The sequence below is a fragment of the Neomonachus schauinslandi genome, chromosome 1 (genome assembly GCF_002201575.2).
Source record: "Neomonachus schauinslandi chromosome 1, ASM220157v2, whole genome shotgun sequence".
Classification (NCBI taxonomy): domain Eukaryota; kingdom Metazoa; phylum Chordata; class Mammalia; order Carnivora; family Phocidae; genus Neomonachus; species Neomonachus schauinslandi.
In genome coordinates, this window is record NC_058403.1 from 184,756,995 (window position 1) to 184,773,111 (window position 16,117).

Sequence of the window (16,117 nt, forward strand, 5' to 3'; positions counted from 1 at the left end):
ACCAGGAATTTAAAAAGAACAACAAGGTTCTGTGCTAGGAATTTAGAAACGAGAATTTAGAAAGAAGGAATAAGATTCCTTCCCTCGAGGAGTTCACTCACAGTCCGGGAGGAACAATAAATATAAAAACAAATAAATTATAGCAGTGTGATCATTGTAACAGAAGAATTATCAGCAGGGCCCAGGAGGTGATGACATCAAGGTAGGGATTTAAACTTAGGAAGAATGTGAGTTTGAACATAAGATGCTGGGAGAAGGCATAATATGTAGTGTATCAAGGCTAAAATATAAAGTTTTCTTTTAAAATAAATTTATTCATGTTAAATAAGTCATTTTAAAGGAAAATGTCAAGTAAACCATAGAATAGGTGGACAGATCTAAGATAAATTGGCAAAGCGGAATGTGAGTGGCCACAGTTTGAGGCTCCCTTCATGTAAACAGGGGTGAGCCATGGAAGGAGTTTCAGCAGGGAAAGTCATGATCGCATTTGCAGATGGTAGGATGCATGTCACAGCCAGGAGGAGGATGAACATCATTCTGGGTGTCTCTGACACCCATTAAGAGTTTCCTCTACAAGGTGCCTGGGTGGCTCAGTTGTTAAGTGTCTGCCTTCATCTCAGGTCATGATCCCAGGGTACTGGGATCGGCCCCGCATCGGGCTCCCTACTCAGCGGGAAGCCTGCTTCTGCCTCTCCCACTCCCCCTGCTTGTGTTCCCTCTCTCTGTGTGTCTCTCTCTGTCAAATAAATAAATAAAATCTTTTAAAAAAAAAGAAAGAGTTTCCTCTACAGTTGTCTATGGAAGCAAAACTGGGGCTGGGACTGAAATAATGAAGGTATGAAGGGGAGAGACTAAGCAGAGTGGAGAACTTTGCAGGAGGTAAAAAAAATACATACATATATATATATACCAACTGCACTTGGTAATTAAGGAAAAAGGATGAACAAACAGAGGGACCCAGGTTGACTCCTGGGTTTCTGGCTTAAAGGTCTGAGCAGATTTTGGCCACCAGCCAGTTCTAAGAGCCCCTGAAATTTGTCAAACAGTATAAATTTTAATTAGGTGCATTCTTCTTTATGTTCCAAAGCAGAAATTCTGATTCCAGGTGAAGTGAGGATTTGGATGTTGTCCAGTTGGTTTTTATAGCAGATAAAGCCAGTTTTGGACCTCAAGTATTTGAATGTTTTTGAGGATGACCAGATCTCTCCTCACTTGGTCCAGTAGAGCCTGAAAACCTCACTTCCTTGATCAGCACCAGTGGGCGGGCAGCAATCCACAAGGCCGATGGAGTAATTCATGAAAGAAGTAACACTGCTCATAAAATCTCCAGATAGCTTAGAGTTGTGCCTCTGTGGTTCTTAATTCTCCTTTTATTTCATTTGTCTATATCAAGATTAATTTCCATCAACATAGGAGCATTTGGAAAAGGGGGAGAGGTATAGGGAGGACTTTCTATGTTGACTCCAAACTTCCTCCCTATAATATACCTGCATTTGACAGAATTACAGAAAAAGAAAGTCCTTGGGGGAAGGGGATGGAGGGGGATTCCTGACTGAGACTTGAAAGAGGCAAAGGAGTAATAGTTGTAGGATTTAGCATTCTTTTTCCTCCCTGTGCAGCACCTGGCAGGAGTTTCCGGATCTAATAGACTTTTAGCACATACAAAAATTAAGTCACAATGTAACATTTTCCAAGGTGCTTTCTGGAATCAGTCAAGGAATCTAAGTCAAGTGTGATGAGGGGCCACAATTCCTTCTATAAATGGAAGTGAAACTTGTGGGCTGTTCTTCTCAATCACACAGGTTCCAAATCTGCTTTCTGTTTCTGAGCTACATGCATTTCCTTGTTTATGAGTACCAAGCTTCATGGTCAAATGAATTAAACAGTGCAGTCACTCAAGCATTAATGCAACTCTGGTCTTTTTCCTTTTCCTTAGGTATTTATGGGCCATTGGTAAGAATGTCTGGAAGAGATGGAAGAAAAGGTTTTTTGTACTGGTTCAGGTAACTCTTCAACTCTGTCCGTCTAAGAGCCATCAGTATTAAAGATTTGATAGGAGTAATTAATGTTTTTTATTTGAGGTATAACTTACCTAAAGCACACACTGCTCAAGCATTTGGCTTAGTGAATTTTTATACATGTATAAGCATGTAACTGACCACCATGCAGAGGGATGTAGAACATTTCTGGTCCCCACAGCACTCCCTTGTGCTCCTTTTCCCTATTTCTATATCACTTAAATTTTTCAAAATTAATGGCTCATTCTTTTAAAAGTCTAAGAATACAGGAGCACATAAGATAAGTAGGAGAAATGGACTGCCACACTGCCGGGATGGAGGTCCCCAGGGAGGAAGCAAGCACGTGCCCGGTTAGAGCACTAGGAACACTGACGCTGCTTTAGAAGAATTTGCTATTTCTAAAGGCACTAAGATACTCATTATGAGAAAAGTCAGAATTTACTTAGACTTTTGACATCTATTTTACTGTGTAGTATTTTGATACTGAATTCCCTGTGGGGGCGCTCTCCACTCTTATTGATGCATGGAGCTTCCATAAGTCTTAACTAACCTCCTATAACTATGTTTAACAGTCTGGAATGTATCTTTCCAGATAGACTCTTTTTTTTTACTGTATAATTAAACTCTTTGTGTTGTCCTGCAGCTCACTTTTTGTTTTGTTTTGTTTTGTTTTAACATAGATCACTGCAGACACTTTTCCATGATTGCATATATAGCTCTGGCTCAACTACCTGTAGAATTTTCCTTTCTGAAGACTTATGGGCTTCCCCAGTTGGGACTATTATTAACCATGCAGCAAGGAACATCTATCTATATATAGATACAGAGGGAGGTGCAGATATTCATATTAATAATACATGAGTAATATATAAATAGTACCTTTGCTATCTTGTCTATTTAAGAAAAAATTTCCAGAAATAGTGATATTTGTCCTTGAGAATCTCCCCTGACTTTTTAAAATTTGGTTCATTTGCTTCTTGTACCAGGATTTTTCCATTTACAAGGAAATTTGCCATTGCCCCTTTTCAATTTCCAAGTTCCACCAAAGCATATAGAAAATTAATATATGCTGTATTCTGGAAGATGCCACAAAGCGAGTCAACTTGTAGTTTAGTGACTAAAGGTGTTCATTGGGTTACTGTGTTAACTATAAGCACTGACTGGTATTTAGGGCAATTCCAATTCTAAAACCTCACTATAAAGCAACTGCTTCTTAGGTCTAATGGCCTTAAAAGTTCTACCAACTCTAACCTTCTAAGACTAGACTTTCTGTAGATCTAGTCAAGTTTCTGCTGTGCCACTAAGGAAAAATGCATCTCTCTGGCTATAAGCAAGAGGTCATCTTTGCTTTCATGATTGCTATGGGGTACAACAAAGCCTTAGAATAAATGAGCCCCAGGAAAACTTTGGAATTTTGCCCAACCCCCCCAAATAATCCATGGGTAGGCAAAGGAGGACATTTCATCCTAAGATATATTTTCTCAAACTATCAACTGACCAACATTTATTGAGCCCCTACTTTGTGTAGCGCACATTGGTAGGTCATAGAGAAGAACTATGAGGCCTGGTCTTCACTTCCAGAAGGTTGTCTGTTAAGAGTGCTTTATATATGCAAACAGCAGAAACAGACCCAAGGTAATTAAGGTATTAATAATAATGTATTAGAAGGCTCTTGAGATAGTTTATAGGATTGTTGAAAAAGCTGAATGACCCATCCTTACTACAGGACTCAGAGTAGGTTCCAGAAATCCAGGCGGAGGGAACCACAGCCAGTCATCGATGTGGTCAGAAGACAAGATTGTCTCTGACCATTTTCTATCCTTGCATCTCCACTTGAGGGCCAAATATGAGAGAGAGATTGGTTCAGCTTGGGTCACACACCCAGCTTTTAGCAGGGGCAGGCCAAGGCACTTTGACTCACAGTCCCACTGGGCTGTCTCCAGTGCAAAATCAGGATGCCATTACCAGAAAGAGAAATGGATGCTGGACGGGCAAAAACAGCTGATGTCCCCTCTAAAGAGAGCGTGTTATAAACAGACAAAAATGCATTAAAAGAGGCAGGGCAAGATTATGCAAGGTTCTCCCCCTTCAGTGCTTCTCACTGGGCACACAGCCTGTCTTGGAATCCCCTGTGAGTTGGCCTGGCCTCCCAGGCAGCACTGGAGCATGCTCTGTAGAGCCCAATGCACAAACCATACAGAAGCAGCATGTCTACCCGAGTGACTTACTGAATGTTTATTCCTCTCTACTCGGACGTTAGGTCTTGGGAGGTGTTTTTATAAAGAGTTTGCAACACATAATTTCCAACACAGTTATGAATTTCGTTAGATTTAATACAAGGAAAATAGTTTGAAAAACATAAGAGGAAGAGAACACATCCAACACCAGTCTCCTCAGAATCATCTCCCCTCCCACCCCCAGGTCTCCCCTCCACCACACACACAGACAAGCACACAGAGTCTATAATTTTGGCTGTCATGCAGTGCTATTAAAATTCTCCCTAAGTGAGATTTCCTTTTAGTGCTACTACCTTGGAGGAACCAACAGATAGATTGTAAATGGACTTCCTACTAGCCCGGGACAAAGGACATCCTCAGAGGGATTTTGAACCCAAGCAGCGATTCCCATTTTTAAGGACTGGGGCTAACATCATATAGATGTGGCTGGAGGCTGCCCACCCCCCCAGGCGTGGAAAGAATGAGGCAGTTGCAAGGTGTTTCTATGCTGGAGACTTAAGTGTTCCTATGCAATGAGATGGTGTTCTCCAAGATTGGGCCTGAACCACCTTACTGGGTGCTATTTAAAATCCACATCCCAGGACACCATCCAGAAGATTCTGATGCAGTAGGTCTGGCATGAGGCCAAGGAATCTGTATGTTTTACAAGTACACCAGGAGATACTGATGCAGGTTTGTCCAGAGACTACCTTTGGAGAAACATTGCCTCAGTGGTCATTGTCCTTTTTAAAGGGAAGGCTCCAACCCCTTTAGACTACACCCTCTCAGAGTTTATGCCCTCCATGGAGCCGAGCATCAGAGTAGCTACACAAATGATTATATGCAGATGAAATGACAAAGCTTCCTCAGTGATGTTCCTTTACATTCCAGTAAATGTCCCCAAATCATGGCTGCAAACTATAACCCAGAGATTAAGAGGAAATTAAGAGCACTCCAAATCAAGAAATTGCTGGTAAATTCATTCTAAACCCTAGATGCCATGGTAAGGACTAAACACACTGATTACCATTGTTAGGAACTCTGACCAAACCAATGCTAATGATGAAGGTGCCAATTCCATGGAGTTCTAACTAGAGCTCCCCACCTTGGGTGTGTAGGGGAGAAATGAAAGCAGCCAACTCATCACCCAGACCAGGCTAGAAAGTCTCATCGCTATGATCTTTTTATTTTAAAAATATTTGTACTCAATAAAATAAATTAAATTTAAAAATAAAATATTTTTATTCTATGCCTAGAAGACTTCTGGTTAAAATCAGTTTTTGATTGGTCGTCATCCAAAGTATTTCTGAGCCTTTTTTCCCCCTTTTAGAACCATACAAACCATAATATTCTGTGTCTCTTCTGATAATGCTAACAATTGCTTATATTTATATGGTCTCTTAGACTTTATAAAGTGTTCATCAAGTTGGTCTTTACAACCTTTCTACACTGCAGTGAGGATAAGTCTTATCCCATTTCATATTTGAGGAAAGTGAGGCTCAGAGTGGCTAAGTGACTTGCCCATGGTCAACAGCTAATAGGCAGCCAAGGTGAAACCTAATGCATGTCTTCTGACTCCAAAGGCTTTCCGTGATTCCAAGCACTCAGGTGGAACAGGTCCCCAAAGAGATTTATGCATATACAATGTTCTAGAGCTCAATTACCTTGTATCAGATAGAACCAATATCCTAAATCCATATCCTATTGCTGATTCTCTACAGATAATGTAAAGACTAAACACTCTGACTGCTTCAGCTTTCAGAAAAATCACTAAATCTGAATAAAATATTGTCAGATAATGTAAAATGCCTTGGAATATAGCAGTTGTCACCCAGGAAACCATATTAAAGTAACTTAACCCCCCCAAATGAATTGTAAAACATCTAAGTAGTTGAGTGATTTATAACTCTCTGAATGAATGTCTATTTTTCCCACCCAAAATTACATTGCCTTAAAGGGCATTTCTATTTATATTCTGGTTGCAAATGACAACAATCAACCCAACTAGCATACGTTATAAAAAGGGAAGAACTGTATTGGTTAGTTAATTAAATTAGCAGTTGAATAGTTTTCTGGCATGGGTAGGTCCAGGTCTCAAACACAGCCATCAAGGCTTTGACTCTCAATCAATACCATCTCGCTCTCTCTTTTTTTTTAATTTTATTATGTTAATCACCATACATTACATCATTAGTTTTTGATGTAGTGTTCCATGATTCATTGTTTGCATATAACACTCAGTGCTCCATTCAATACGTGCCCCCCTTAGTACCCATCACCAGGCCAACCCATCCCCCCTCCCCTCTAGAACCCTCAGTTTGTTTCTCAGAGTCCATAGTCTCTCATGGTTCATCTCCCACTCCGATTTTTGACCATGCTCTCCGATGAGCTGGCACCACCCTCAAGCAACATCTCTCCATGCAGCAGAATAAGGTGGGTCAAGATTTACAGCAGTTTAGCAGCCCCAGAGGAAAGAAAGCTTTTCGTTCTCTGTAGTTTGAGCTCATCCCCTAATTGATCTTTCGTTGGCCCAGTGTGGTCATGTGCCCATCCCTGCACCAATCACTGCTGCCAAGGAGATGTGATGCTGATTGGCTAGGCCTGGGCCACATGTCCCACCCACCCTACCTCCGCACTGAGGCTCAATTAGCCCTAAACAAACTATATAATGGGCTGAAAGTGGGGAAGGCCATGATTCCCCAAGTAAAATCAGGATTCAGCTACCAGGGAAATGAATGCTCTGTATTCAAATATAAGAAATGTTCCACAATTGTTACCATCATCTTGATTTAAAGATAATGAAACTGAGTCCCAGCAGTTAACTGAATTGTACCAGGTCACACACCTAGAAAATAAGGGATCTGAGAATCAAATCCAGGTCTGTATAACTCCAAAACCTATTTTTCCTCTACTCCACCAAGTGGCTTTCATGTTAAAATTAATCAGGAGTCTAGGATTTAAACTCTGTGACCTTTCATTTACAACCAAGTCACATTAAAGATGGTCTTGGATGCATGGCTGACTCATTACATAGAGCCTGTGACTCTTGATTTGGGGTTGTGAGTTCAAACCCTATGCTGGGTGTAGAGATTACTTATAAAATGTGTTTTTTAAAAAAAGTTAAGCATCATAAAATTAAAAAAAGAGAAAAGGTCCTTGGTCCCGGGAATTCTGTTCTTCACATCATAAAAATTTCTCCATCTTCAGATCTTGGCTCAATCAGTCAGTGCTTCCTCATGCAAACTTTCCCTGCCCACCCAAGTAGACCAAATCCCCAAGCTCTTACAGTATCATATATCTCTTTTTATACCTGTCCCCATTAAAGTTACTCATTTCTGAGGTAATGTGATTAATGTCTACCTTCACACTAGACAGGAGAACAGAAATTCTATCTAGTTTTGTACATCTTAATATTCCTAGCACCAAGCACATACCTAAGTATTTGTTAAATGAATGAATTAATGAATGAACCATAAATAAAGAACTCTTTTCTAAAATGGATGTGTATGAACTTTGGGCAAGGGCTAATGACCAGGGTTCAGGAAAAATGACAGCTGAGGCATTTATAAGGAGGGATCCTAAAGGCAAAGCCAGGGGGTTTAGACAAATACATTGTATCATTTGTTGTATGTGCATGCACTTCATTCTTCCAGGGGTGATGGGAGGAAGGAGAAAGGAGAGTCAGGGGACCAGAAAGCACTGATCCTTCCATCTCCTATCTGGACTCAAGTTGTTAAATCTAATTGAAAGTCAGGGATAACCTGAAAGTTTCTGGACAGTTCCCATATGTTAAAGCAATGGTTCTCAAGCTTTAGTGTGCTTTAAGAAATATCTAGAGCAATTATGTAAAATGCCAGTCCCTGAGACTCACCCTGACCTGAGATCCTGTTGTTATGACTTACAGAATCTGCATCTTTATAACCTCTCCCCCACCCTCCCATACATACACTCTAATGAAAATGGCCTCAGTCCACTCTTTAAGAAACATTATTAATAAACCTCTTCCTAGTTTAAATAGTCTGAAAATAAGCTGAGGGTGCCTTGTGTATGGGAGGTCCAGCAGCTCTTAAATCTCGAAGCCTGTACCCTCTGAAGTCCCAGCAGCCCATCCCATCCCATGATTCTATATGAAAGTACCACCAGCTGAAAATCCCAAAGATGTAAACACTACAGTCCTTTCGCCCTTCTCCCCAAAGGGCACTTTCAGATGAAAGTGGTCACGAGATCTCTGTTTTCTGTTGTTCTAGGCCAGCCTCTCTGACAGCAGTGGCCAACTCTCTGACTTCTGACATGTATTCTAGGTGCCTCTCTGCCATCATTACAATAGAGCTCACCATCTCATGGACTTCTTATCAAACTGCAGTTGAAAGAGAATTTTACTGTGGTAGAGAAACATTCATTTCATTCACTTAGTGATGTCTTGTAGAAGCTTTAAAAAAAAATCAGGGACACCTGGGTGGCTCAGTTGGTTAAGCGACTGCCTTCGGCTCAGGTCATGATCCTGGAGTCCCGGGATCGAGTCCCGCATCGGGCTCCCTGCTCGGCAGGGAGTCTGCTTCTCCCTCTGACCCTCCCCCCTCTCCTGCTCTCTCTCTCTCATTCTCTCTCTCAAATAAATAAATAAAATCTTTAAAAGAAAAAAAAAATCAAAAAGTTTCCAAACCTGTTACTATTCCCCACCCTTCAAGTACTCCAGAAAAACTTAGGTTCCCCCTGAAATTTGCAGTAATTAGAATTTCTTCTCCCTGCCTTTATTTCCTAAAGAAAGTCACCAAATCCCCAATTAAAATGCTTCTGATAAACCAACTAGTTTATGCGAGCCCGAAGTTTGTCAGGACAATTTCTGCCATATCACCAGAAGAGGGCAACAGAGTACAGCGCTCCAGGAAGCAAGCACCTGAACTAGAACAGAAAAATCTAAGAGCCCAAAGCGTGTAGCAATAGTAAATGCATAAATCTTGAAATAACACCCTTCTGTTGTTATATTTTTCTGATCTCAAGTTAGTATCTGCAACTCTCTGGCTAATCATCCCATTAACAAACTACATCATCTCTCGTGTTGCCAGAGACAGGTAAAAATCACGACAGAAACATTCCAGCAATATGTATGACCACTATCATGCTGGGGACCTGGGAGCTCAGTTATTCAGACCAGTAATGAGTTGGAAAGGCCTGGTGCTGTGCTTGGAGTAACATATGTAAATTTGGAAGGAAAAACCCTCTTTAGTAGGTTATACATACTTTCTACAATCAATCAGACTCAAAGAGCAAATGCCCTTTATATGGTAGATTTTGCTTATAAGGAGGGAAATACAATGAAGATGTATGACTCGCTAGGCTTACCCTCAAAGGATTTATAATCTAGTAGGCAAATATACCTATTCAACTACTCTATATTAGAATGCTGGTGCTAAATGCAAGGAAGCTGCTTATTTAAATGCATATATTGAGCATTTGCTCTGTGATTGTCGTACATGGTATGTGAAGCCCTTCATTGCTCAGTTAATCCCCCAGCAACAGTAAGATGCATGTAAAATACAGACGAGGATGCTGAGACAGGTGGGAGCTTATCAGAGCTGGGATAGGACCCCTGGCCAATGTGACCCCCATGCTTGCACTCCTAACCCTCCTTTTTAAGAGAAGAGGATGCTATTGGTTATTCTGCTTATTACAAAGAATAATACATGTCCACTTATGAAAATACTCTTCGTGATCTGGCCTTCTATTTCCCCTGAAGTCCCTCCAGGCCTTGCACTAGAAGGAGCCGGTTCTGCAGATCATACGCATTACGAAGAAAGTTGTCACCAGGAACCAACAGAGGGCAGCAATAGATATACCAATCCTTCTCGTTTATCTGCCATTAGGACCAGCAGGCCCAAGACGATGCAGGAGATGGGTGCAGGGCTTGAAAGCACCAATTTCTTATTACCATTAAAAAAAAAAAAAAAAAGATCTCACCATGGAGGAGGCTAAAAATGTCCCCAGCAGGGATCAAAGTTCACTTAGAAAATGTCTCTCTTAATAAAGGGAACTAAAGAGATAAGGGTTGTGGCACTCCTTCTCTAAGACATGTGACATCATGGATGGTAAACATGCCCACGAGCTTTTAGCCCAAACCCCGAAGGGTGCTTGCTCTCCCACGGACTACTTGCAGATGAGCCAGATGTAGAAACGCGAAGGATCCATGCCAGCTGTGCATGCACTGTGGCGACAGGGTCCTGAAGGCCGGCCTGCAGCTGTGGAGCAGCCACCCAGCACTGGCAGGGACGCCTGTGTCGGCCGTGAGGGCTGCACAGGGACAACGGCCAGGCCATCGGGGGCTGAGGATGGCTCGACTGTGACTGGCACCTAGCGATAGAGCGCTCATTGCTTGTGACAGCGTGTCACTCCTGCACTTGTCTGAGAGGCAAGGAAGACTTCTCAAAGCAACTGAAAGCACTCCTTCCGTAGGAGAAGAGGGAGGGGAAACAAAATGTGTGGCTTGATGCTGAGAATTGGCTTGCAAAAAATAAAATGGTAACCAAAAGTCGCTGGGGCATTTATAAATGAACGTCTGGTCCCTACATGCTGACCAAAAGGCCTGTGGGAACGTGGGGTCCCAGCCAGGGCCATGGTTATATTAGGTAAAACCTATCAAATTGCCACTATTTAACCAGTTTTGACCTACAAAGAATGGCAATCTCATATGGCTTAGCCAATTAAAATAACAAACAGTAATAGTAATTGCAAGCAGCTTTTATCAAGCACTTACTTAGTGCTAGGAACAAATCCCAAGTGCATGCCACATGTGAACCCATTCAGCTCTCACAATACGCCAGTGAGTAGGTCAGTTCTCAGATTGCATCCAGTCTACGCAGGAGGGTCCAAAGGACCAGAGAGGCTGAGTAACTTGCGCTAAGTCACACAGCCAGGAGGTAGCAAAATGCAATTGGAAGCCAGCTACTAAGTGCAGGGCCTCAGGGACAAGGACATGGTTGATCAGAGAGGGTTTCTTCAGGGAAGATGGGCCCTAGGGGAGCAACCTTACCATCTGTGCTTTTCCTTCCCAGGTCAGTCAGTACACATTTGCCATGTGCAGTTATCGGGAGAAAAAAGCGGAGCCTCAGGAACTTCTACAACTGGATGGCTACACTGTGGACTACACGGACCCCCAGCCAGGTACCCACCCACCCTCTAGGCTATGAACCCCCGGAACTCTCCCCTGACACAAATCACAGGTCAACTAATATTTCCTGGGCACTACCTCCATGCTAGGCACTAAGCCGAGTGACTAGGTTTCACAGGTGACCAGGATGGCCACAGTCCCTGGTCTTACAGAGTTTCCATCCTGGTTCAGGGAATGCCATCCCAATCAAGGGCTTTGGTTTGACTCAAGGGATCCTCATAAAACCAAAAAGAAAATGTAATACATTTTTCTTTTACCTAGCTGTGCCCACATCAAATAGGTACCCCACCTAGAATGCTAAAAAAGAAATTACTGAAAGAGGAGTCTTATATGTTCACTAAGGACCGTGTGCACGTGTGTATGTTAGCATGTGTGGTTTTTCACCAGGGATGTGTGGGCTTGGCAGGTATTGTGTTTCCATGTCTAAGTGAGCCTGTCCTGTACATCCATATCTGCTAACTGCAAGTCAAGTTTAGCTGATGGCACTTGAAAAGAAAGCTCTCCCTAAATGTCTTCTTTCCTAAGAAGACACCAATCCCCAAGCATAGACATCCAAGCTCCTAAGCCTTATGTAACTAAAAGAACCACACAAATGGTAGTATTTCTCATAAGTTCTACATCCTGCCCCCTCACACCTCTTCCCCCCCACCCATTTTATCTTTTTCCCAGGGAAAAAAAATGAATAAAAATCAGCCTCAAAGAACTTTCAAAATGGGGGGGGGGGTGCGAAATCATTTCAGCATATTAATGAACAACAAGCACCAACAGCCCTCTCCCAGAGAAGTTTATTTTTATGCCAAATCTGCACAAGGGAAGCATTTCCAACCATACTGCATTATTTGGCCCAAAACCTTTTTTTCTATTCCCATATTGCTCTTCCACATGCAACAAAATACACATAAAAGAAAAACAGAGTTTGAGAAAAGATGGAATGTTAACCTGAAAAGGTGTGGCAGGGAAGGCCTTGGGCCCAGGCTGTTTAGGAAAATGAGTACCTTCAGAGCCCCAACCCTGAGTGATTTGGACCAGCCCCCACCTCTCCCCTTGGTAATTTGCTTCCAGCCAGAGCATGATACAGAGCTGACCATGTAAAGCAAGAATTAAAGGCTCTGCTTAAAAATCTTTCATACTGAATAGAGCCTACGAGTTCGAAACAATTTCTTGCAACATCTCATTGAAAGGATGTGGCTCCTGCATTAAGAAACCAGCCCTCACAGGTTCCTGCAATAGTCCACATTCTTCTCAAACCATTGGGTTCCCTTCAGAAAAATAGATTCCAGCTTTCCAAAGACCTGCATTTTAAAGTGGGAGACAAAAGGGCCCACATGAGAAGGAAATGCCGTAGCGTCTTCTGACGGTAATTCCTTCTAAGCCATTTCCCAGTTCCTTTCCCCTACACGATTGCATTTGGATCTGACCACAGTCCTACCAAGGAGGCAGGACCAGAATTATCTTCCCGTTTTGGAAAGAAAGAAAAAAGAGCTGGAACTCAGGGTCTAGCCCACGTCATTCTTTGGCACTTGCCGTAAAGCATAACTCCGTGTGCCGCTAGAGCAAAGCTAGAATTGTTATTTTATTATGGGAAAGCAGAATTCTCTTCCCACAATGGGGAGGGCAGGAGCAGAGAGAAAGCTGTTCTACATACATGCAAAAGTTAACTGTGTACATATATTATAAAATCTTCTCTTCTTTGTTCCACATCGATCCCATGGGATATAATTTATAAATTCCTTTACCAAAGATGTAAATGGAAAGTAAGTTGATTATGTTCTTGAGAATAATAAGCAGCTTCTTTTCTGCTCTTCCATGTGCCAAGTCCTATTTATTTCCTAATGTTTGATTGAAAACGGAGATTTAAATACTCCCAATTGTCATGAGAAGTCTAACTCAGACTTTCTGAAAGAGTGCTTTAACTCCTGGGCCCCACTCCTAACCTATGAGCCAGAAGGGAGGAGGGCAGATTCCTCATATTTAAGTAAGGACAGTCGAGGATTCCTGTGCACAGTCAAGTTGACCAGCTGGAGTTGGAAGTCATGCACAATTTAGCCACTGTCCTCAGAGATTGGAAAAATCTCCTCAACCTCTCCCTGACAGGTGAGTGTGCACGGGGGTGGGGGGGACTTCTGAGTCCCTCCTGTTTCTCCCGCTCTTGGCTTTCTGCAGGTTGTCTGTGGAACTAACAGGCGGAAATTGTTCACGGGGTAGGTAGCCTGGCAGGCGCGTGTGTTCTTGCCTCCATAGCGGCCTCGGGTCGAAATGGGCGCCCAGACACAAGCCTGTGAGCCAAATCAGCCCCACCTGTTTAGAATCTTTGAAATATTAATTTGGGGAATCAGTAAATAATTGTATGTGAATTTTCCATCCAGGCTACTCATTTTAAGCTAAAAATGAAAATGCTTCGCTTTCAATTTCCCTGGGTATGGTTGGGAGAGTATACAGTAATCTCTCAAGTCCTATTAGACTAAGTCATTCAGTCTAAATAAAAGGATATTCAGAATAATCCAACAGCACAATTTAAACAACTGCATTAAACCTTAGACAGTGTTCCCATCATAAACAGACTGTGTCCATCCAGCAGGTTGCTGGAACAGCAGTGCCCCCGCCCCAGCCCCACAAGGAACCAGCCACCACCCCCTGCCTGCCTGGTCTGCCTCTGTCCTTTTGCAGACCTGTTGCCTTGTGCTTGACAGGTCGGCACCTGTGGGGCTGCGCTCCACGTCCTCCAGGAAGAGCCCTCGCCCTGTCACACATCACCGTCTACAGATCCAGTCCCCAGGAATCGCTGCCCTGTCGAAACCTCTGCTGCCTCGGAGCATGTGCCGATGTTCACTTGGCTTCCTCCTCCCCTGGTTTTCTCTGCTCCCTCCTTGCTTTCACTGGTGTGCCCTTGGTCTCCTATGCCGTCTGAAATAGCTCTGTTGCTCTCCGCAGCTGTCATTTCCCCAGCTTCTGCCACTTTCGATATTTCTCCTTGTGCTCCAATCACACCACAGTCAGGCTTCATTCTGTTGTTAACAGGTAATTCTCAGAGCACTTTCACCGTGCGCCAGGCCATGCTCCTCAGCTTTGCAACTGAACAGCACAAGGGGTCCAGTTGTCAGCTCTGGAGCCAGACAGTGGGGCTAGAAGCCCAGCTCTGATGCTTACAGCCCTGCTTTGTGTGTATCGGCTAGTCATAGCCTTCTCTGTGGTTGTTTCCTCATTATAAAGTGGGAATAATAGTACTTACTTCATAGCACCGTTGGGAGGATCGAATAACCATCTGAAAATTGCTTAGTATCTTTCTACCTCTACCTCTCCACTCTCCGGAGCAATCCCGTGAACTATGTTCTGACCGTAGCTCCAGAAACACGGCATCCCCACCCCCAGCTGTGGGGAGTGGGCAGGGGGGAGTCACCTCCAGTGATGGGGAGCCTGGCATTCACTGACAGTATCGATGTGGCTTATCCCAAAAGTTACCATAAGGCTAGGCTGCAGAAGGTCTGTTGATTCACTCTTCCTTTAAGCTCCTTCAATTTCACTTTTTAGGGCTTAGAGCATTCCCTCAAAGCTCTTCTTCCTTTCCCTTCCAGATTTGCCTTTTTCTCGTGCCGCCCGTTCATCTCATCAGGTTTTCCCTGCTTGCTAACTGTACATCATCCTATCCAAACCACACATTTAAAAACCCTCCATAAGGAATTAGGCAAAATGCTCTCTCATAATCCTAACTACCAAAAAGCTTTTGTTAAAAATGCCTTAGCAATAAACCCTCCACATGAAGAAGTAGCTGTTGATTGTTCTAGAGTCCCTGGCAACTCTAAGTGCATAATTCCCAACACACACCTTCTCAATGGAATAGGCACCTGAATTAACATTATCAGCACCATGGAGAAGTCTTGGTGTCACCAGAAATCTTCCAGTGCCAAATGTCAAGCAGGCTAGTGACAGGGCATTGTTGGAAATTTGGGGGTGCTATTCACTCTGCTCATTCTCCTCTCAGTATTAAACCGATAATTGGGAGGTTGAGGAGGAATCTGATAAAGATAGGAAGCTTTATTTCTAGCCAGAGAGTATCCAGTGACCCTAAAATGCAATCTTTTAGAGTATGTTGACAGACAAAATGTCGCTTTGGCCTGAGCCCAAAAAGGCTTTCACCTACCTCTCTCCAAATGTTAACCTTGAGAGCTGCCTGTGGAAAAAAGACAGGTCTGTAGAGCATTCATTTATTCAACAAGTATTTGCTAAACACCAACTATATACCATGCACTGTTCTAGGTACTAGGGATACAGCAGTGAACAAAACAGACAAAAACTCCCTGTCCTTATGAAGTTAAGTAAATTATATAGCTTGTTAGAAGGTGATAAGCGAGATAAGAGGGATGGTGACTCAAGGGTAAAGATCAGGGAGGGACCCAACAAGAATGCGATGTATGAGCAAAGGTATGAAGGAGGTGCTGATGTGAACCATGCAGATATCTGGAGGAAGCATATTCTAGGTATAAGAAACAACAAGTGCAAAAGTCTCAAGATGAGAACATACCTGAAGTGTTCAAGAAACAGCAAGAGCTTAGTGTGGCTACCGAGAAGTATGTGCATCTATGCATTAAGGAGAGAGTAGGAGGAGACAAGAGTAGAAGTAGTGGTGGGTCGATCCAGGGGGCCTTGCAGGCCTTGTCAGAACCTAGACTTTTCCTCTGAGTGAAATGAGGAATGACTGGCAGGTTTTGAGAAGAGGAGTG

General features: G+C 42.9%; 1 protein-coding gene across 7 annotated transcripts in view; it reads left to right on the forward strand.

Moving 5' to 3' along the window:
• Positions 1-16,117, forward strand: part of CADPS (calcium dependent secretion activator) — a 467,508-nt gene that overhangs the window by 296,988 nt on the left and 154,403 nt on the right. For all 7 annotated transcript variants that reach the window (XM_021695231.1, XM_021695230.1, XM_021695232.1 and 4 more), the window contains 2 exons: positions 1,937-2,003; positions 11,284-11,392. In XM_021695231.1, coding sequence (XP_021550906.1) covers positions 1,937-2,003; positions 11,284-11,392 — 176 coding nt within the window. The remainder of the gene's footprint in view (positions 1-1,936; positions 2,004-11,283; positions 11,393-16,117) is intronic.